General features: G+C 40.4%; 3 protein-coding genes across 6 annotated transcripts; all 3 read right to left on the reverse strand.

Moving 5' to 3' along the window:
• Positions 1–1,479: 1,479 nt before the first annotated feature.
• Positions 1,480–4,983, reverse strand: ndufs3 (NADH:ubiquinone oxidoreductase core subunit S3). The gene is made up of 7 exons (XM_047581464.1): positions 4,882–4,983; positions 4,307–4,372; positions 4,083–4,180; positions 3,740–3,889; positions 2,345–2,470; positions 2,112–2,231; positions 1,480–1,739 (listed from the first exon to the last, which is right to left on the reverse strand). Exons 1-7 carry the CDS (start codon positions 4,934–4,936, stop codon positions 1,569–1,571), a joined length of 786 nt encoding a protein of 261 aa, XP_047437420.1. The 5' UTR covers positions 4,937–4,983; the 3' UTR covers positions 1,480–1,568.
• Positions 4,984–5,399: 416 nt separating this feature from the next.
• ptpmt1 (protein tyrosine phosphatase mitochondrial 1) lies at positions 5,400–9,395 on the reverse strand. The gene is made up of 4 exons (XM_047581465.1): positions 9,075–9,395; positions 7,592–7,672; positions 7,203–7,394; positions 5,400–6,318 (listed from the first exon to the last, which is right to left on the reverse strand). The coding sequence occupies exons 1-4, from the start codon at positions 9,219–9,221 to the stop codon at positions 6,190–6,192; spliced, it is 549 nt and encodes a 182-aa protein (XP_047437421.1). The 5' UTR covers positions 9,222–9,395; the 3' UTR covers positions 5,400–6,189.
• Positions 9,396–10,894: 1,499 nt separating this feature from the next.
• prc1b (protein regulator of cytokinesis 1b) lies at positions 10,895–19,739 on the reverse strand. Of its 4 annotated transcripts, none has more exons than XM_047581388.1 (15): positions 19,455–19,739; positions 19,080–19,212; positions 17,676–17,798; positions 16,829–17,062; positions 16,461–16,631; positions 16,212–16,361; positions 15,977–16,124; positions 15,758–15,894; positions 15,336–15,431; positions 14,829–14,975; positions 14,622–14,732; positions 14,406–14,519; positions 13,184–13,286; positions 12,940–12,974; positions 10,895–11,663 (listed from the first exon to the last, which is right to left on the reverse strand). In XM_047581388.1, the coding sequence occupies exons 1-14, from the start codon at positions 19,463–19,465 to the stop codon at positions 12,955–12,957; spliced, it is 1,698 nt and encodes a 565-aa protein (XP_047437344.1). In that variant the 5' UTR covers positions 19,466–19,739; the 3' UTR covers positions 10,895–11,663; positions 12,940–12,954. The 4 variants fall into 4 exon arrangements, with proteins under 4 accessions (XP_047437344.1, XP_047437341.1, XP_047437343.1 ...); XM_047581385.1 differs by having other exon boundaries at positions 13,107–13,286; XM_047581387.1 differs by lacking the exon at positions 12,940–12,974.
• Between the last annotated feature and the right edge of the window lie 47 nt (positions 19,740–19,786).

A 19,786-nucleotide genomic window follows, 5' to 3' on the forward strand; every position in this document is an offset into this window, starting at 1 on the left:
TATGGAAAATAACAAGTTGTGTCTGTGTCTTAGAAATCACTTTCAGCTGATTTACTCATTACAAACACATGAAACCTCTCCAGGAAGTGAGTTAAATCAAAATGACATGAGCTGCTCCAAGGTTTGTTCTTCCTCCTCTTTATTGGTTATTTAATGTAAAGTAGTGGATTTATCACATGTCAACGTTGTTACTATAATATATTTATGAGTAACTTTCAGTTTCAATTTACTCAGTTGTATAAATAATATTTAGAAGGATCTGGTTATATATCATGGTTATATATGTTGATTTCAGGCCTGAAAACAGACAAAATGTGATGAACTATGATAAACTCAAAAATCCCAGTTATATATTGACCCATATATATTTAAAAAAAAAGCAATTTAATAACACAGCTCCATTAATTTGACAATATGTGCAAGGAAACAGCAGCAAATACAGAAATCCACTGTAAATGATAAATCTCTCCAGAGCCCCTCATATAATATAAATCAAATAAAAACAGAATCCAATGGTTTGCACACATTTTCCAACATATATTCAGTTGACTTTTTTATTTGTTGGAAATGTTGACTCATTTTTAATTGGCTGCCTGCAGCCTGTTCAGGAGAAGCTGTGACGGGGCCTTGTTTACCTCTGAGTTACATCATCTTTCCACAAGCGCTGGGGAACTGAGGACACTGGTAACTGAAGCCTTGTAGGTGGAATTCCTTCCCATTCTCGCTTGTTGTACGACTTTAGTTGCTGAACAGTTTTCAGAATGTGCCACACATTTTTTTTTCTACAACATGCAGAATGTGTCTGGGTAGTGGCTTCCTGAAATAAACCCGATGTTGATTGGACGGCAGCATTGTGTTCCAGTAACGGTGCCTTCACAGACGCCATGAGCACTAACACGTTCCCTACATCATCACTGGCTTTTGGCCTCTTTTAATAACAGTCTGGACGGTCCTTTTCCTGTCTAGGACAGAGGACACAACGTCCATGATTTTGACATGTGGACTCGTCAACACATTTTTCTGCTTTAGTCCGTATCAGATTAGTTCAGAAGAAGCCAGCGCTGTTTCAGGGTGTTATTTATGTGTCTTTCTCTTTGAATGGCAGAGTTTTAACTTGCACTTGTAGATGTAGCGACAACAGTTTTCTGACAATAGTTTTCTCAGGTGTCCATCCTTCATAGAACGAAGGCGTCTGAGGGATTAAAGCTCACGGGCGTTTAATGTTGGTTATCAGCCTTCATGCTGTATATATCTTGTAATAGTTCTTGAAGCTCAGGTTTTGTGTTAATGCTTTCAGAAAATGGATCAAGTTTTCAGAAACTGTGTTTTAGCAACTGAGAAAAACTGTAAATCATTTGAATGGCATCTGTTTGAGATGGTGAATCTTAACTGGATGTAATGAAAGGGTTTAAAGCTCACAGTATAAACGTCACACTGAAAGTCTTCACTCGTTATTCCAAATAAAAACAGCCACAAAAATAATTTACAGACTTCTTTTATTAGTAGTTTTATTTACATAAATATCGGGGCGTCCCAGAACGACACAGACAGGTGGAACCGAGGGGACATCACTTCTTCTCGGGGGCCTTGTCGCCGGCCTCCAGTTTGGGTGCGGCCTCTTTGGGCTCTCGGTAGGCGGGGAAAACCTCCCAGGGCGTGTTCAGGTCAAACTTCCTGAACTCCTGCGACAGCTCCACGGGCTCGGCCACCACGCGCTTCAACTCGTCGTCGTAACGCACCTGCAGCAGGAAACGGGATTTAGTTATAGTTAGTTCCACCTTAAATGTCTGATTTCAGTCTGGTCTCTATGTATGTTGGTCCTTCGTAGTGCAGGAAACCGATATGATTTATGATCCAGTGATATTTACTGTTAGGACATTCCTTGAACTCGGACTGAAAAGGGGGAAAAAAGGGTTGTACAGGAATTTGCGAGACACCGTTTCAGACCAGACCATTTTCAATGTAGTGCTTCCGAACACACACGGTGCAACTGTGTCCCTCCAAGGTGAAGAGGCAGAACAAGAGGACTCGTGCTGTCGTCCTACAGAAAAACTAGACCTTCTATCCGGCAGCGTCTCATGTTGCAGAGGAAGAGGAAGTGTTGAGCTCACCTCCACGTATCCTGACAGAGGGAAGTCCTTCCTGAAGGGGTGACCCTCGAAGCCGTAGTCTGTCAGAATGCGCCTCAGGTCCGGGTGGTTGGCGAAGAAAACGCCAAACATGTCCCACACCTGTGAAAAGACCCGTCAGTCTGTCTGTGCTGCTTCCAGTGTGAAGGACACGAGCATTGGCTTGAACGCCGCTCTGATGAGAGAGCGTGCGGATGCTTCGGAGCGTGACTCACCTCCCTCTCGTACCAGTTGGCAGCCATGTGGACGGGGACGGCCGAGTCCACCGGTGTTAACTCGTCTGTGTACGTCTTGACGCGCAGACGAGAGTTGTAGCGCAGCGACAGCAGGTTGTAGACGATCTGTAAACAAACACGAATGATCACTGCAGGAACATTTAAGCAGCTTGTTTTTACATCTTAAATGATCAAAAAACTGTCATTTAAGAGAGAATAAAGAACAGGATTTTCTTGCTGCTGGATCTGATCTTAAATAAACCAGATGTCCTCTTGTTGACTAGATTCAGTTCAATGAATCCTTCTGTCAGAGTTAAAGTAGTGTAGAGTCGGTCTGGAATATTTTTCTCCTTGAGAAAACATCCCCGTTGCCTAATTTACAAATTCCTGTTGTTTCAATGACTTCAGTTTCAGTCAGATGATTTTGGTTCTTCTTCTTCTACTTCTTCTTCTTCTTAGATGTTTGGCAGTTTTGATTTTAACCAACCACCGTTAAAATGAGGAAGAATGTGTTGCTACAAGGATGAGGTAAAAAACTGAAATAAATACAAAGCATCAGGCTTAGATACCGATCCAATCATTTTAAAAATCTCCGGATTGTCCCCAGTAAGTTTGTTGTTTTGGTGCAACCTTTTATTTTTTTGTAGTTGGTGAATCAAGTTGATAATATTGAAGGATGATCTCCTACAACCACGTCACCAAACACCCTCATTCCATAATTTACTAACTACTGTCTGACTGACTTCATTTTCCAGGAGAAACTTCTTCCACACAGAACTGAGTGATTTTGGTTCTTCTTCTGGGATTTTTTATTTTTGCAGCTTTGACACAAGCCAACTGTTCTTAAAACTGAAGAGGAAGAAGAAGCTACTGTGATGTTGTTTTGATTTATAGGAGAACTAAAATATATGACTATGAAATGATCTCAGCCAAGCCTGATCATGATTAGATCATCTTAAAGTATCTTTATCAGCCTGATATCGATCACATGACAGCGGGACAAGTCCAGTAAAGACACCTCATCTGTAACCGTAGCAACAACCAACCAGTCTTTTACAACTGAAGAAGCAACTTGGATGAAATGTCTTCAAGAAACTCAGCTTGTTTTTGGATAAACACTGACTAGAGTGACTGAGGCAGGTCCACAGCTCCTTAATAGTTGTGTCACACATTATTAGACACAGCCGGCCACTCGTTACAACTCGACATGATTGTGGTTGCGTTGTCTCATTTATTTGGAGCAACACTTTAACAAGGAACTGATTTGACAAAATCACAAATCTGTCTCCAAAGCTGCGCATTAGTTAAATGACATGTTTGTGTGTGTGTGTGTGTATTTGTGTGTGTGTGTGTGTGTGTGTGTGTGTGTGTGTGTGTGTGGTGCTTCGGTTTTACCTCGAAGCGGTTCTGCCGTGTCGGGATGTCGACAGCCGTCAGGTCGATCATGTTCCTGAACTGGGCGTTGGTGTGGTCCCTCAGGAAGGTCAGGACCGGGATCACTCCGTCAGGATGGATCATCACCTCCAGCTCGTTGTAACAAGTCACCTACACAAACACACATTTCCCACTGAATTTAACAACTGTAATCGTTACCAGGAGGATTATACGTAAGATTACTGTCTTTTAACAACAGCTGGGATTTACAGACAGTACAGTAATGGATGTGTGCTGGGTAATGCTACTACAACAGTATCATTAGAAAGTAAGGACGGCCTCTCTACCAGGAAAATGCACTGACCTGGACCTGCTGGACGTATTTAGGCATCATCTCAGCCACATATTCTCCAAACGCTGCCAGCTGGTTGTGAGTGACAGAATCTTTGGGCCTGACAGTGGCTGCAGGAGAGAGCAAAGGAGATATTTAATTTAACTTTTTGTGTCTGTGGCTTATGTCAGACAGGTCAGTGGTAGAGTTAACAGCTACCTTGTTATATTAACAGTGTTGGTTTAGTGTGTACTCACGGCTGGACTCGGTGGTGGAGCTCTGAAGCCGGGTCTGCTGCTGGAGGAGACACGAACTTCTTGCAACTGGGAGACAAGAAGCAGGAGAATAAAGAAGCAATACAGACTAGCTCTCCTCTAACATCCGCTCAAAACACATCGTGTTATGAAATAATAACATTACACATTAGTTATATATCTCATATATTATGGACACATACAATCTCATGTGTAATCCATATTTCTCAATACATTTTTATATACTGGCATATTGTATATGCCGTACACGCACAGACACAAATATGTGAGACTTTATATTTAGCCGATATAATAAATTGCATATGTCCATCTTATATATTGACATAACAGTCAGTCACAATATCAACACTCGCCGTCCATCCTTGCTGCCATTCAACTATTCGGTTCTGTAATGGCTAACGTTAGCATTAGCTAGCTCGAAGGTCAACCCCGAGACGCTAGTCGGTTGAAAATAACACAACGTATTCTTCAAATGCGTGCAAACGGACGTGGAGCAAGTTAAATCCCCTCGGCGAAGGTTCAGTGTGAACGCAGCTGAGTTTTTTTAGCCGACTTACTGTTATAGCTCCTTCCGAGTCCTCCGCGGACAAACCGCATCAACGACGCCGCCATGTTTGTTCTGGGAGTCGCTTTTCCTCGGGCTGTAAGAGGCGGCTGTTGGCGGGATGACGCCTCCTGGTGGACGGAGGGACGAACAACACCCTTATGTGACTTAGACTTTAATGATCCACAGGAGAAATATTTGGTCGTGGGAGCTTAGTTGTTGGTAGAGTATGGTAAAAAACCGCCAACATCTCTTTGGTTTTGGATGCAAAAGAGTAGCATCTAAAAAGTAATTGCCAGTGGAACGGATTATAAATCAATTTAATATTTATTTTGTCATTTTACAAAACCAAACTGACCAAATTTTGAAATGAATGTAAAAAAAAAAACAAGACTAACATTCAGTTTTCCACAGAATAGTTTTACAGCTAAAAAGAAAACCAGATTGAGTGACTTTAAAATTTGATATTGACAGATACCTGTAAAAAATCTGCATGAAATCAGTCTCTCACACAAATATACAAACTAACACTGAGACATTAATGCACAAGTTTATTATCTGACAACCGACTGTGGACTAGTCAGAAATAAATCACAGCATGCAAAACGATCACCCACTCGTCCTCACAGATAATTTCTGAGGTATTTTTCTGACTTTATTTCATTCAAAGCATCTTCGTGCATAAAGAACCCCCTCAGCTTGCATTGAGTATACTTTTTTTACTGCATCTTTTTCTACACACATGCATTTGTAAGTAAATACCAAAAATGCTGGAAATAAATAAGAATAACCATTAGTGTGTAACACGTCACACATTTATTTAACATCACTGTCAGCAATGAGGCACCGTGGGAACATACTAGAAATGTAAAATAAAATGTCTTAATAAAGACAGTGAGTCTAAAATGTCCATGTCCAGACTGCAGCTCACAAGAGCAGCCTTTTGTTATTAAAGACACATGTGAACAGAACTGAAGTGTTGTTTATTTGGAAGAATTTTTGGCTGAACATAGTGATGGGGCTGGAAAAAAACATCACCAGACACAGGGAATGTGTTTCTGTCAACATAATTTTGAGCTTCAAGTTAAAAATGATTTGAATGTCTTTCGTCTAACTGATTTGTCATTGATTAACTTAAATAAAATAACTTGATAACTTGTTTGACATTCACTCTTCAGTAGTTGAGTATGATGTTGAGCTGGACTCTCTGAAGAGACGGCCCAGTGTGTCCCAGGTCAGCGTGGCTTTGATCAAGGCTCTGAGGTCAGTCTTCCAGCATCAGCGGGAACATAACAGGGTCCGATCAGCCCCTCGAACTCTCTCAGCTGGACTGTCCACACACCTGCTGGTAATATTTCTTCAGCATCTCCAGCTGAGCGGAGCGAACCAGGATGTGTGGGCGAACCGACGCCAGCTTCTGACAGGCCTCCTCCGGAGTCCAGCAGTGTAACTGTGAGCGGGAGAAGCACAGTCGCAATCAGAAAACCTCCTACCCTGACTCTGACTGAACAAACAGGAACGTGTGTGTGTCTGTGTGTGTGTGTGTCAGGCTGCATCCTGCTGCCATCAAGTAGTGTCATTGCTATGGGGGTGGGGGGGCTGGTCTGGTCTAGGTGGGTGCAACATGTCTAAGTAACAGCAGAACAATGAATTGTCACAAGATGGTTTAAATGTTATATACATGTCAGTGGTTTTAATGTTGTGGCTGATCGGTGTGTGAGTGGCCCTGAAGCTCAGTGTTGATAGTCACTCAATGAAAACAACACTGTTCTGTCTGGGAAGGACCAGACGAACTAGTCTGAAATCCCTGTGACGTTATGAAAGCTTTAAATGTTCCAGATGCCACTCAGCGAGCGTTATTTTCCCTCCACAATATTCTATTATACTTAGAGATTTTTATTCATATTTCATATGATTTTTATTGTTTCTATATGCACAATATTAATTGACAAAAGTTGGATTACACACAATGCTTTTAAAAACTGCATTTACAACCCTCATGGTCCCATGGGACTGTTTTACGGAGCGGTTGGCACGGCAGCTGGTGGTCACAAATATGTCACACCCTGTTTCTATAGCAATGCAGAATGAAACTTGCATCAACATTATATTAACTACCTGAAATGACAGAAACCAGCATTAAAAAAAATATATTTGACGTGTATTTTAGTGTTTTAGTTCGGCCCAAGCCCCTCCCACTAACATGGAGGAGGCGGAGCTTATGACCTATACTGCGGCCTGTCACCAGGGGGCGCTCTACTTTAGAGGAGCCGTTCCACCCATTTATCTTCATACGTTCTATGGTTAGAAGCGGTGTCACAGTGATGCACTGACCCGTATGAGGTACGCCGCGGCCAGCGTGGCGCTGCGGGAGCGTCCGGCCTTACAGTGGACGTACACGCTGCTTCCTTGCTGTCTGTGCTGCAGAGCAAACTCCACACCCCTGTGCAGCTTCTCCAGGCTGGGGACGCCGGTGAGGTCCACTGTGCTCAGCCTCAGCTGCTCCACGCCTGCGGCCTGCCACTCCTGCACCCAACACCAACACTCAGTCTGGTTTTATAGCTGGATTCTGGTCGTCATTTCCAACCAGAAACGGTTTTAAATATTAACCCAAATCTAAGAAGAGTCTGAGGAAATTTATAAAGGATAATAAAACTGTATAAGACAATATTTTTATCTTTTATTACATACAATACACGAGAAGTCAAACAAGTTAAACTCACCTCGGCTGAGTTGCAGAAATACGCGGTCTCATACTTCTCGTTCATGGTGATAACTCCTCGAATGTTTTCTGTTTCTACCAGCTGCAACACAACAAACCTCACACATCAGATCTCACAGCACACAGCAGTTGGCAGCTTTGGCCAAAAGATACACTGTGCGTTAGTCAAAGTGCATCATGTTGTGTCCACAAGACACAACATGATGCACTTTGACTGACGTACAGTACGATCCCACTTCCCTAGAACATAAAAATAAAACTGAAAATAGATGAAATGTCAAGGATGACACGAACAAAAATCCCCAAACTGGGTCCTAATTACAAAGCAGAAAAAGAACACAGTTGAAGACATTATTTAGGGCCACAACTGAGGGCTGTTTGCATTATGGACTAATTAGACTTTAACTAATACTTAGAAGTAAATCAAACAGTGTTTTTGTCTGAAATCCCCAAACAAAAGCTTTAGAGCATCTTTAAACAGTTTCTACCCTCAGTGTCTCTTGATTTGTTTACTTTACACTTATTTAGTGATTTCTATTAAGAGAAAGTCATGAAGTATGAATTTAATGCAATTTGTTTTATCCTGAAAGACATTTCACACCCAGGACACGGGGTGTGAAAACAAGGACAGACAGACTGAGGGACAGTTTCTACAACTGGGTCATAGCCCTGCTGAACAAAAACAGCCAAAACAATCGTGTCATTTGAGCCACAACGTTTCACTTTCATGAAAATAATGACTGTGCAATAAGCTTTTTTCCTTTTCCCCAAGCAGAAGTGCAATATTATACAGTCCTGTTTACATTCTAATTTATTTATATAATGTCATTTTTAGTTTGTTTGTTGTACATGCCTTGTCTAGTTTAGTTATTTATTGAATATTTATCTTTTGCACTGATGGGAGAGCTGCGCCCCAATTTCGTTGTGCAATATATATTGTTATATGCTACCGTGCAACGACAATAAAGACTCTAATCTCTAATCTTAAATCTTGAATCTATCTGCACTTATTTCAGGTGTTGGTTATACTACACCTATCATCAGACTATTTCCTGTGGAACATTAATGAATTGGAAAACTATTAATCAAACCTCAACAAACAAATATAATTAAAGTATCAGATCTTCTATTTTTGTTTATCCTCATGTATTTATTTCCACTTAACCATGATCTGACTCAACCGAGTCAAGGTATTTTGACATTTTGAATTTTGTAACATGTTAATTCAGTAAGTTAATGGTTATCCTTCCCAGGCTCTCTCTGTTCAACATCAATTAAAATCCTTTTCATAAGCTTAGAAAGATTTAGAAATTATTTAATTTATAGTTTAATTCCTGATAAAATGTTACACAATAACAATATAATCACTTATAAATACGCACCGCCCCTCAGCTCATGCTCCTGGTTTGTAGTTTTCTAAGTTCTGTTGTTGTTAGAGAGTATTAAAGAGTGTTACCGGAGAGTCTAGTGTCGGACAGTCTCACCTGTTTGGTCATGGATCTGAAGGGCAGAGCTCCGAGAACCACCGTCTCGTCCACTCGGTCGAACCACCGCCTGGAAGACACCTTCTCCAAAACAACATTGTAGGCTAACGTCGGGTAAAAGAGTATCCTAGCTAGCGCTCCGGACATGACTGAGCTGGTTTTATTTCACAAACTAAAAAACAAAAAAAATAATCAGGTTCTATTCCCTTTCAGCCTTTCATTACTATTCTCTGTTGTTGTTGTGTTCTGAGACCTGTGTGACCCAGAGACTGTTTTAAGTCTCATCTGTCACCGGGTAACATGTGTGCGTCAAGGATGAGTTCCAATTTCCGGTTCCGGTGCTGCCAGCGAGACTTCCGCTTACGATCCTTCAGAATAAAAGTTGTGATTTCAATAAATACAATAAATAGCGTTAATAATTTATTTAACACCAGATCCGAACACAATACTAACAACTCAGAACAAAACGAAATAATTATTAACATCTATATTGACGAAGATGTCTGTTTGAAGCATACAAATGTGTTGCAGGTTTTATTTTGAAAGCGGGACGTTTCTGCCCCAAATCCAACTTTTAACAGCGGTTTTTATCACATGGAACTCATCATTTCCCTTTTCTCTTAAAATCAATGCGGATTTATTGACATTCTCAGAGTCTATTATACAAGCACGGTATTCAGGTCACTAAGTCAAGAAACTAAAAAAGGAATGAGTCCATAAGATGGATACTTTGGACTGACACAGTTATTACATTTTATTTTCCACTAAAATGTACATTGTTTCACGCAGATTTTTAACAGTTAAACACAATCTGAATCAAACCAAATCCAAATTTTATAATCTTTTAATGCATTAAGTTAAAACTCCGGCTTATACACAGTTAATCTCATGTCTCTATCTCAGTTCCAACATCATTGATCAGTTTATGTAATTTGATTGAATTAGATTTTCTAAAGAGAAGAAAATAAATATATGCGTCAGTGTGTTTGTCTGGAACCCCTTACTTTAAACCCATGTACTTATTTCTTATTTAGATAAACAGAAAAACTCCTGGATGATGTAAATTTTCAAATCTTTGCTTGATGATTCACAAATATCAGTTTTCTTTGCGTAAAGCTGTTGTTAAAAGCTCACATACATTCTCCTATAATGGTGTCTTTAAACAGAACACAAGATTACTAAGTTAATCAAGTTGTAGCTTTCCATAAGATTAAACAAAACAATGTTTTATCATCATTGATTAAATTAACTTGATGTTAATTTACCTGTGGATTGTTAATCAACATTTTCTAACTCTGCCTTTCTGGTAAGAAGATTTATGTTTCTAGTTTAAATCAGATGAGGTGTTGAGTTTTTCAGATCTTGAAACACTGATTCCCATAATTTGCCATATTGCATGGCACTGATGGCTTTTAGCTCTGAGAAGTGAAACCGCTGCATACGAGGGTTATCACGGTCCAACGGGTAAATGGTTAAACTTCAGTCGGGGAATGTGCTGACACAGAGGCCACATCTAAACCGTGGCTCGCATTTTGTTGACTTTGTTTATTTAGGCTGTAAGAGCCAAAATACTTGACATGCAAGTAAAGCACATAATTATTTTTATACCCTATAAAACTTCCTGGAAGACAAATCAGATTCACTCACACCTCATGAACTGTTTGAAGCTGCACTGGTTGAAAAACCTGAGAACAGAAGGTCAAATTATTCTTAACACCAGTATGGATGTTTTAGTTAATACATAAAACCTTTAAATACAAAACTAACCACCATCAGAAAGTCTCCACGTTTGTTTCCTTTGAACAAATATTTTAGAAAAGTTGGAGTGAAAATGCATTTATTATATTTTGACAAGCGTTTCCAAATCAGCCATGATAGTGAATCTGTGTGATTTATCTACATTTAAACGAATATGTAGCACAAATATATGGCATTCAAGCGTCTTCACCGCCCAACATCTGTGTGAACCTGTGGAGCTTCTACGAAGAGAACAAGGAGAAATATATAGAAATATATACACAAATACATACATTTATAAAAACAGATTTGGCTGGAACAGTGTGAGTCCGCATATAAAAAATACACCACCCATTGCAATATATTTTCTAAAAATAAAAAAGAAGGTGCCATGTATTCTTAATACATTTTGGTCTGTAACCCCAGATTGCATAACTTCAGAAAGACATACTTTCTTTTGTCTTTATAAAAAAAAAAAACAATGTGCAGGATAATGTACAGAGAACAATTTAGATATTTCAATAACTGGAAAATTAGACAGTAGTGTTAGTTTACTAACATATTTTTTTTGCCCTCCTGCAGATGGTGATAAACTGGGATCAGACTTTGAGAGATGAGTCTTTTCCCTCATTTATCTCCATCTTAACACTTAATATATTATTACCTTCATTTACATATAAAAGCGGTGAAAGGTAGTGATCCTCTAAGGACGAGGTCAGAGCTTAACTGGAAGGGTGCTGATACTAGGAGCCGACCGGGACAGTGCAGAGGTCAGAGGTTGTTGGTGTTGGTGGTGGTAGAGTTCAGGACGTCGTGCTGGATCTTGGCGTTAGAGGTCTTGGACAGGTCTCGCTGTGGATGAAGACAAACAGGTTAAAGGTTGATGAGACACTTATCATCATCATGTCACACTGTGGTGACTGTTATGTAAGAAGAAGGCACAGTCACACAGACAAACAAACAGATGAAGATAAAAATAAATGCAGCTCATGTAAGTCAGTGAGCAGCAGCAGCAGCAGCAACAACGTGAAGCGTAGCATTAGTTCAGGCTGGTCTGCAGGGTGCATGTGATAAAATACCCAACTTTACATCAGCTATAAACATGATGGTTCATGAAATGGACATTTAAACTACATCAGGACTTAACAGGACTCACATAATCACATAATTAAGGCCCTGACTGCTATGACTGACAGGTGGGTGTCCCTGCTGGTCGCATCATATGGGGAGACGTCTTTGAACCAAACATAAGCTCTCTCTCATCACTAATCTCTCAGTGCTTTTACATGCACAGCTTAACGGAGCTATGCTCCAAATTTGATTTTCTGCATGTGGTCCTTGTCCCAACACAAAAAAATGGAATACCAGACGGGAACATCTCCTCCTCCTCCTCCACACTAGATGGCGATATGAATCCCTTTCTGATTAATTCTGATTAAGCGTATACATGACGGAGAAAACTGATTTCCAATCACATTATCCGTGCATCTCAATCAGATGAGGAGAGCTCTGATTTTAGTTGGAGTTGGACATGTTTACATGCACTTAAGTTGTCTAGTTAAAGTCAGATTAAGGCAATAATTTGTTTTGTTTTTTTAATTTTTCATGTGCATGAAAACATACTGATGATGAGCCACATTATCAAAGCGTATGAATGATTTTAGAAAAATGAAAGGATGGTAGGAGGAAGCTGGGATAGTAGTGCAGGCTGTGAGAGTGTCGGTTTGTGGGGCCAAGATTAGGTCAGTGTCACGATGTTGGATGTTGTGTGACTACAGAGAGGACGATAAAATATGTGGCTAAACCTTTTTCCTTGCTGGATGGAATGAAGTGAAACGTCACATACTCATGACAAAAGGTAAAATAATAGCCACCATGATAAGTTCAGAGTTTACAGAGCTCCTAAATCATGTTTCAGTGTTCACCTGAAACTCATGGACCTGCTAGTTGATCTGGACTTCCTGGAACTGAACACTTCATGTCTCATGAGTGTCTGCTAACGCTTGAAAGCTAAAAACATCCGGCTAACCGTCTGTTTAAGGGTTATTTTATTCCTTGATTAGAGGCATGCAGTTTAAATGAAAAGACATTAGTGAGGATTACACGAGATTTCAGGACACAAACACACCTTGACTGAACAGATTCAGTGTTGACCAAGTCCCTCTAAAATATAAATTTACATCATTAGCATTTGTTCATCATCGTCCTCCTCCTCCTCCACAATAAGCTTGAATGTGTTATTGCATCGAAGCAGAGGAGAAAAAAAAAAATATTAGAAACAAAAGTGTAAATTACCACAAACTCTGAATATGTGCTGGCAACAGAGGCTATGCTGAAGTTACGCTGTGGACTAGCAGGGGTCAGCAACGCACCACTCAGAGGGGTCCCCTTCGACTGGGCCACATTCTCCTTGTTGCAGCTCTGGAGCCTCGGATGAGGTGGTTTACATCCACCCGGCGTCCGCGCTGCCGGAGTCTGATGAAGGAAGGAGTCACATCAGAGGAACAGAAAGAATCAAAAGAATCAACCCACATGTCATCAGAATGAACTGAAGAATTAAAGTACATAAAGAAGTGAGCTACAAAAGCCAGAAATTATTTCAGCAAAGTTTTCTGCTTTGGACGTTCAGGCAAATTATTGGAAACGATCAGATTGAGCAAGTAGTTAAATCCTGATTTGCCGATCTGCATCTGGATGTACTTTAAAATCAATCAAAAGATTTTAGTTTAATTTTATTTTTCTCAGTTATACATCTATACTTGTAGTTTTACCCTGGGAGCTGTGTGTAATTATTACTGTAGTACTTTTTTTTTAAACCACTGGCTGTAAGTGCAAAAATACATTTCATTGTGCATTATACTATGAATCTTATCTTAACATGTTCTGTAACTGATAACTCCCTGTTATTCATGTTAATGCTGCTCCATCCACATTTTTACACCTTATCATTTATCCCTCCCATGTATATAGTGTGTATTTACTTCTGTTTCTTGTCGATTTGCACTTATGTCTATGAATTGTTGTGTTGCTGCTTTGCTTTGATTGTGCATATTAGGTGTGTGCCACGCCCAGGAGGTGATTGGTGGGAAGGCCCCGGTCCTGGCTCGTGATTAGCGGCAGCAGCACCTGTATGTATATGTGTATATATATATATATATATGTGTATATATATATATATGTGTATATATATATATATGTATATATATATGAAGCCAAGATGGCGGCATTCCTTATCTCCTTTTCCCAACCGGCCACAGCTTTGCACGTTTGTTTGATTATTAGTTAGTTTCCTTGGAGTAGTAGGAGTGAACTGCCAGTTTTGTTACCTCCGTTTCTCCTGTTTATGTAGTTAGGTATGTAGCTAAGTGTTTGCTCATTTGTTCGGGTTTATTAGTTTATCTGTTTTATTTCTAGGTAGGATAGTTTGGTTTGTTATTGTGGCCTTAGTCCATCCCGAAGTTCACTCACCTTTACTTTGTTTCATTTTTGTAAATAAACATAAGTAGCATTGTGGTGTCCCTACTTAGGACTTGGGGAAGATGGGGCCTAATCATGTCGTGTCCTCGACAACAGTCTTAAAAAAATGAAACCAACCTTATTTGCAGAGAGGGGGAGGCGGGGCACAGGAGAGCGACAGACGGTCCCGCCAAAGACGGAGCGCATGGTGCTGTTAGAGGTGGCACTAGAAATGCTGGAGGTTGCATTAAACTGATAAGAGAGACGGGACGTGGGTTAGTACTGAAAGGAAATGAAGTGTCTATTAAAGGTAGGTTTTATACTTTCTAGATTTAAGTAAAAACAGAAACTCACCTTTCTGGATTTATTTGGGGTGTTCGTGCCGAGCAATCTGCGTTTGGTTGGGGTTCGTACCGCTGTCCCGTACAGCATGTCCTCCTCCGTCTGTTTGCTCTTCTTCAGGTGCTGTTAGGATTTTATACAGAGGAGGTGTCAGTGCGTTTCTTAGAAAAGCATCATGATATGATTATGACTGACATTAAAAAAAATCATCTTGTTCACCCTTTCTAGTTTCTCCTGTTCCTTCTCGACTCGGTGCAGCTCCCACTGCTCTTCCACGTACTGCAGAAACTTCTGGCTGTTTACTAGAAACTCTCGGCCCTGCTCGCTTTCCCACTCGTCAATCTGGGCTTTTAATTTCTTCTCAAGCTTTATAAAAAAACAAAAAACATTCAGCCACTGAGTTTAGATTAAGAATAACAAAATGTTTCTCTTTGTCTTGGTGCAGATAGAACAGTTACGAATATGTTTGATGAACTATTCCTTTCCAATGCATGTTATGGACAACCTCAGATTTCTTAAGTAAAAGAAGTGCACTGCAGTCTGTCTACTGTCGTAGTGACAGGATGGAACATGTGCAATTAAGGAAAAGACTTTAATTTGATTTAAAAACTGTGAAAAATTCTTTACAAACAGCTAGAGTGTCTAATCTCGCCCGCAGCATAAATATGAATATGGATGAAAACGTTAGACACTCCTGCTTTTAGAAGCTAAAGGTTCATGTCTCACCTTTGGCAGACTTTTGTGCAGCTCAGATCTCTGTTTCTCCTCCTTGAGCAGGTTTCCTCCTCTGTTTGTGAATCTCGTCGGATCTGTGGCTTTTTTCTATGAATGACAAAGATCACGATTATCCAGGTGAGTAGCCAGAATATGAGTCTGATAAAAGCCATTTGAATAGTTGTGTCTCAACCAACAGAGAAAAAATAAATATGTGGGTAGTGCTGCAACAAATCAGAGCAATTGAGTTGGGAACAAACTGGATTTCATGACATTGTCAGGAGTTGACAATGACAAGTAGCAGAGATAAGTCTTTCCAAAATAATATAGCATTAATAATTTGAAACTAAATTTGTGACAAATGTCTGTTTATTGCATGATTAACTACTGATGTTGTTTGATCAGTAATTTACTACAAACAGCCGTGTCCTCACCTCCAGTTCCAGGAACAGTCTCCAGCTTTCTTCCCATCTGTGGACCCCGTCGAACAGTTCTTTGTGATCTTCATAATGCTGCTTCAGGCGCTGGATCTCAGCATCGTGTAGACTCAACAGGTCCTCAGTAAATTCCTCTAGAAACAGTCAATTACAGTGTTAGAAAACAAAACAATAATACATAACACCGATTCATCAAAGTCAAACAGGAGAACAAACCGCTAAAATACGGTGCAAAGGCCTGCCGCTGGTCCGTGCTGTAGAAACACTTCTCCCAAAACACGGCGATCTCAGAGCGGATGGCGTCTGTGACGTTGCGGATGTTCAGCAGTTTTAAATCCTCCAGACGCTGCACTTCTGCTTGTAGCTGTGGAGGAACGATAACGTGTGAACTGAACAGCAGGATGAACCAACCAGGAAATCAGCAGCACAGAGACGGGAACATTTTACTCACCGCTTCCAGGTTCCTCTTCTTGGATGAGACCATGTGCTCGTTGAAAACCTCCCTCTCCTCCTGGGGAACCTGCAGTCGGTCCCACAGCCGCTGGATCTTTTCCCGGTGACTCTCGCACATCGCCTCGTTCTCCACCTTGCGTTCCTCCAGCTGCAACATCGATAACACAAAGATAAGTCATAAGTCAGTAACTCAGCACGTGGTTATCAGCTTAAATCTAAAGTTGTGTTATTAAAACAATGATCTTACCTGACAAAGAAGCAGCTTCAGTGAAGTAATATTGTCTCTGGAAAGGCAAAAAGAGTCCTCGTCCTCACAGACGACGTCCTTCTCAAAGCTGGTCTCAGGTATGTGGTCCAGCTCTCCCATGTACAAGATGATCTGCCTCTTGATGTCAGTGAACTCAGCGTATCTCTTTGCCTGTTAACATGAAGCAGAATACCTCAGACGTGTAGGACAAGAGTTTGTGGGTTTATAAAGTGATCTGCAGCCTTTTTCTGGAGGACAAATCTTAGCGAATTAAACTTCTTCTTGTTCTTAATTATTAAATAAAGCTTTCCCAGTGATGAAGACACCAGAACGTGAGGTGATGCGGTCGTGACTAAGGGAGCTCGGACCTTCTCTGCGTTCTGGTGGGCGATGTGCTGGGAGAAGCTCTCCAGTTGCTCCAGCGAGGGAACGGAGTCCGGGGCGATGCCGTAGGGCATGGAGCACAGGATGTCGCACAGGTCCTGGTCCTGATCCAACAGAGCCTTCAGCTGCTGCATCCGCTGAGTCTTCTCCTTCAGCAGAGCCTCCATCTGCGTGCGGATGTTCTTCTCCTGCTGCAGCATGCTGATGCCGTCCTCCTCCTGAGGATAATACACAGGATAATAACAAAAACACATTTTAAGAAGTGCCACAATTGTTCATAGAGCCCTTCTTTTGAATCACATTTCTGATTTTATTCATTTTTATTATTATTTTCTTTGTCTGTTTGTAACCGACTTACATGTCATTTACTTTATTTTCCCCTTGACTATTACATATTATTACTTTAGTGATGTATTTAATTTATGTTTCTCTTCATCTAATCCTGTCGTCTCTACATTATTATTATTTTTTTATTTCTTATTCTTCATGTTGTAGCTGTTCTCTGCCAATTTTTTGTCCCTATTCTCACAGTGTTTGTTTTTGTCTGCAAAAAAATCATTTAAAAGGATTGTTAAAATTCCTCAAGCCATTTTCATTTACCACTAAAAATCACAGAGTTTCTTAAGCAACATACTGTGAGTAATACTGTTAATGGTTAATACTGTGGATAGTTACAGTAAAGGAAATGTAGGCAGTTGCTGTCGTCTGCTACTGGTGGTGTTGTGGAATCTGACGTCTAGTGTTTGAAGGAATAATCCACAGAGCTCATACTTGTTCTTCAGTAAAAAAAAATAAATAAATAAAAGTAAAAAGTAAATTTGTCGCCGTTACCTCAAACACAGGAAGTTGAAGTTCCAAGCAGAGTTTCTCCATCTCTGTCCTACATGTTTGAATGCTTTGTATGAGTCTCTTCTTCAGAGATTCTTCTTCTTTGATCATCATTTCCAGTAAATTCTGTTGGAAATGTACAGTGAATCAAATCAAACATGCTGGATGTTGGACACACAAGGAATATCAACTTATAATCCCACAACATAACCGCTGACAATTCTCAAAAACAGAAGGAGCAGAACTGGGTAAATGTTGACTAAAAGCAAACAAAAGCGGGACAATACAGGCTTGGGACAAGTACAGCAAGGATCAGTATGAGGAATGACCTGCAAACACTGATGAAAGGAACATGCAGTGTTTTTACTCAGCTGTAGAAAACATAAAATGTGAATTTTTGCACTACTTTCTGATTGTTTTTACTGTCTTTATTATCATCTCTAACCACCAGTTTTAAGGAGAAACAAGGATTTATAATTATCAAAAGCTGCTAATTACAAAACACTGCAGAAACACAGAGAAAGTTAATTAAAAGAATGAACAAGAAGCTGCAGTAGATTTGTAAAAATAAATAAATAAAAGCAAGTTTTTGCCAATAAACTTATTTTCCTACACTTTATTAAGTCCCTGTCAGTACATTTCTTGGTTTCCCGTTTCTGATATTCAAATGAAAAGATCCCCTTGTGAAATTATATTAACAAATATCCTTTATTCTGACCTGGACAAAGCAGATGACAGCGTTTTAACCAACTGGATTAACCAACGTTTGTTCTTAACACTAGCATACTTTGGATAGGAGCTACTGCTGTAATGAAAAGTAATTTCACCCTGGGACCAATAAAGTAATTCTGATTATGTAAGAACATTTTACAGAAGACAGAGGTACAAATTTATCACACAAAACCAAGAAACTTTATTTCCAACAGCAGAGAAGCCTGGATTCTTGGTCAATATATCGAGTCTTGTCAGGAGTTTTACTTAGTTATTTAATTCTGTAAACCACTCCTTAAGATTATGCAAATAACTACAAGTGTTCTTATTCACTCTGTCTTGTTTTCTTATCAGCAATGATACAGTGACCTTGTATTTTTGCAGTGTCTTGTCCTGCTGCTGTTACACAAAACTCATCACTGATTTTCACCTTAAATCATTTGAAACCCCCCGGACCAAAACCCAGATGACCTCTAAAGACGTCTAGTTTCACCTAAAATGATTTCCTTTTGTGAGTAGCACCCCCCACCCAGCTCAAACATACACACCCAAACCCCATCCATCCACTCAATCATTCATTCATTCATGACTTCGGATCAAAGATTAAACCTGCACCGAAACCCCACAGGTGCCGAAGTGAGATATTTACACGTTTAGAGTTTATTGCTGTTGTCTTTACCACATGCCAAACCTTACCTTGATGTGGTTCTTGACCACATTGGTTCTCTGGAGCCTTTGGTCCTCGGGGATGCCGATCTCCTCCCAAATGTCCTTCAGGTGGCACAGCGCTTTATTCAGGCACGACACAGACTCCGCTGCGAGCACCTCGCTAGTGGTGGAAAGCACACATCAGATCACTTTTTTACTAATACATCATTTCCATTACACACGTGTTCGAGTCGCTGGTGACATTAAAACCAAACACAAAAACCACTCATCCACCGGCCGACCGTTGTTGACGTTATCTGGCTAACAGTTAGCTAGTTGCTAACACACCTAACGTTCGCTAAAAATGTCAAAAAAAAAAAGCGTTTCTTCACAAACAATAACCGAAAAAAAAAAACACCTTACCTCTTTCTCATTTTGAATTCCAGACTCGTTTGCGATGATAGGTAGAGACAGTGTAACGTTAAAGCCTGAACTTGTCAGAGAGAAGGTACAGGTCGGTCTCCTCCTCGGTGTCTGCTCTGACAGTTTACAGTTCAAAATACGCGTTCCGCAGCGTTCTGCTCTCTGATTGGCTGGTTGATCAGGGTGCGCTTGCTGTGCCACACCATATCGAGCCGCCCGGGAGTTTCTTCCGTTGACGATGCGAAGGAACCGCCCAGTCCTCGAGTTGCTCATGAGCTAAACAAACACACCGGTGTCCGTGCCGGGTGCGGTAATGTAATTTGGCATTAATA

This window comes from Mugil cephalus, chromosome 3 (genome assembly GCF_022458985.1).
Source record: "Mugil cephalus isolate CIBA_MC_2020 chromosome 3, CIBA_Mcephalus_1.1, whole genome shotgun sequence".
Taxonomy (NCBI): domain Eukaryota; kingdom Metazoa; phylum Chordata; class Actinopteri; order Mugiliformes; family Mugilidae; genus Mugil; species Mugil cephalus.

Bases quoted from the DNA above. Each gene is read 5' to 3' on its own strand.
- ndufs3 (XM_047581464.1), bottom strand. From the start codon at position 4,936: ATGGCGGCGTCGTTGATGCGGTTTGTCCGCGGAGGACTCGGAAGGAGC. The intron at 2,471-3,739 runs GTAAAACCGAAG...GTTTGTTTACAG, and splicing joins CACGGCAGAACCGCTTCGAG to ATCGTCTACAACCTGCTGTC. The intron at 1,740-2,111 runs GTGAGCTCAACA...TTCCTGCTGCAG, and splicing joins CTCTGTCAGGATACGTGGAG to GTGCGTTACGACGACGAGTT.
- prc1b (XM_047581385.1), bottom strand. The intron at 16,632-16,828 runs GTCCGAGCTCCC...TCATGTTAACAG, and splicing joins CCCACCAGAACGCAGAGAAG to GCAAAGAGATACGCTGAGTT. The intron at 14,520-14,621 runs GTGAGTTTCTGT...CTCTCTTATCAG, and splicing joins CCCCAAATAAATCCAGAAAG to TTTAATGCAACCTCCAGCAT.
- ptpmt1 (XM_047581465.1), bottom strand. From the start codon at position 9,221: ATGTCCGGAGCGCTAGCTAGGATACTCTTTTACCCGACGTTAGCCTAC. The intron at 7,673-9,074 runs GTGAGACTGTCC...GTTGTGTTGCAG, and splicing joins TCAGATCCATGACCAAACAG to CTGGTAGAAACAGAAAACAT. The intron at 6,319-7,202 runs GTCAGTGCATCA...TCCCGCTCACAG, and splicing joins CCGCGGCGTACCTCATACGG to TTACACTGCTGGACTCCGGA.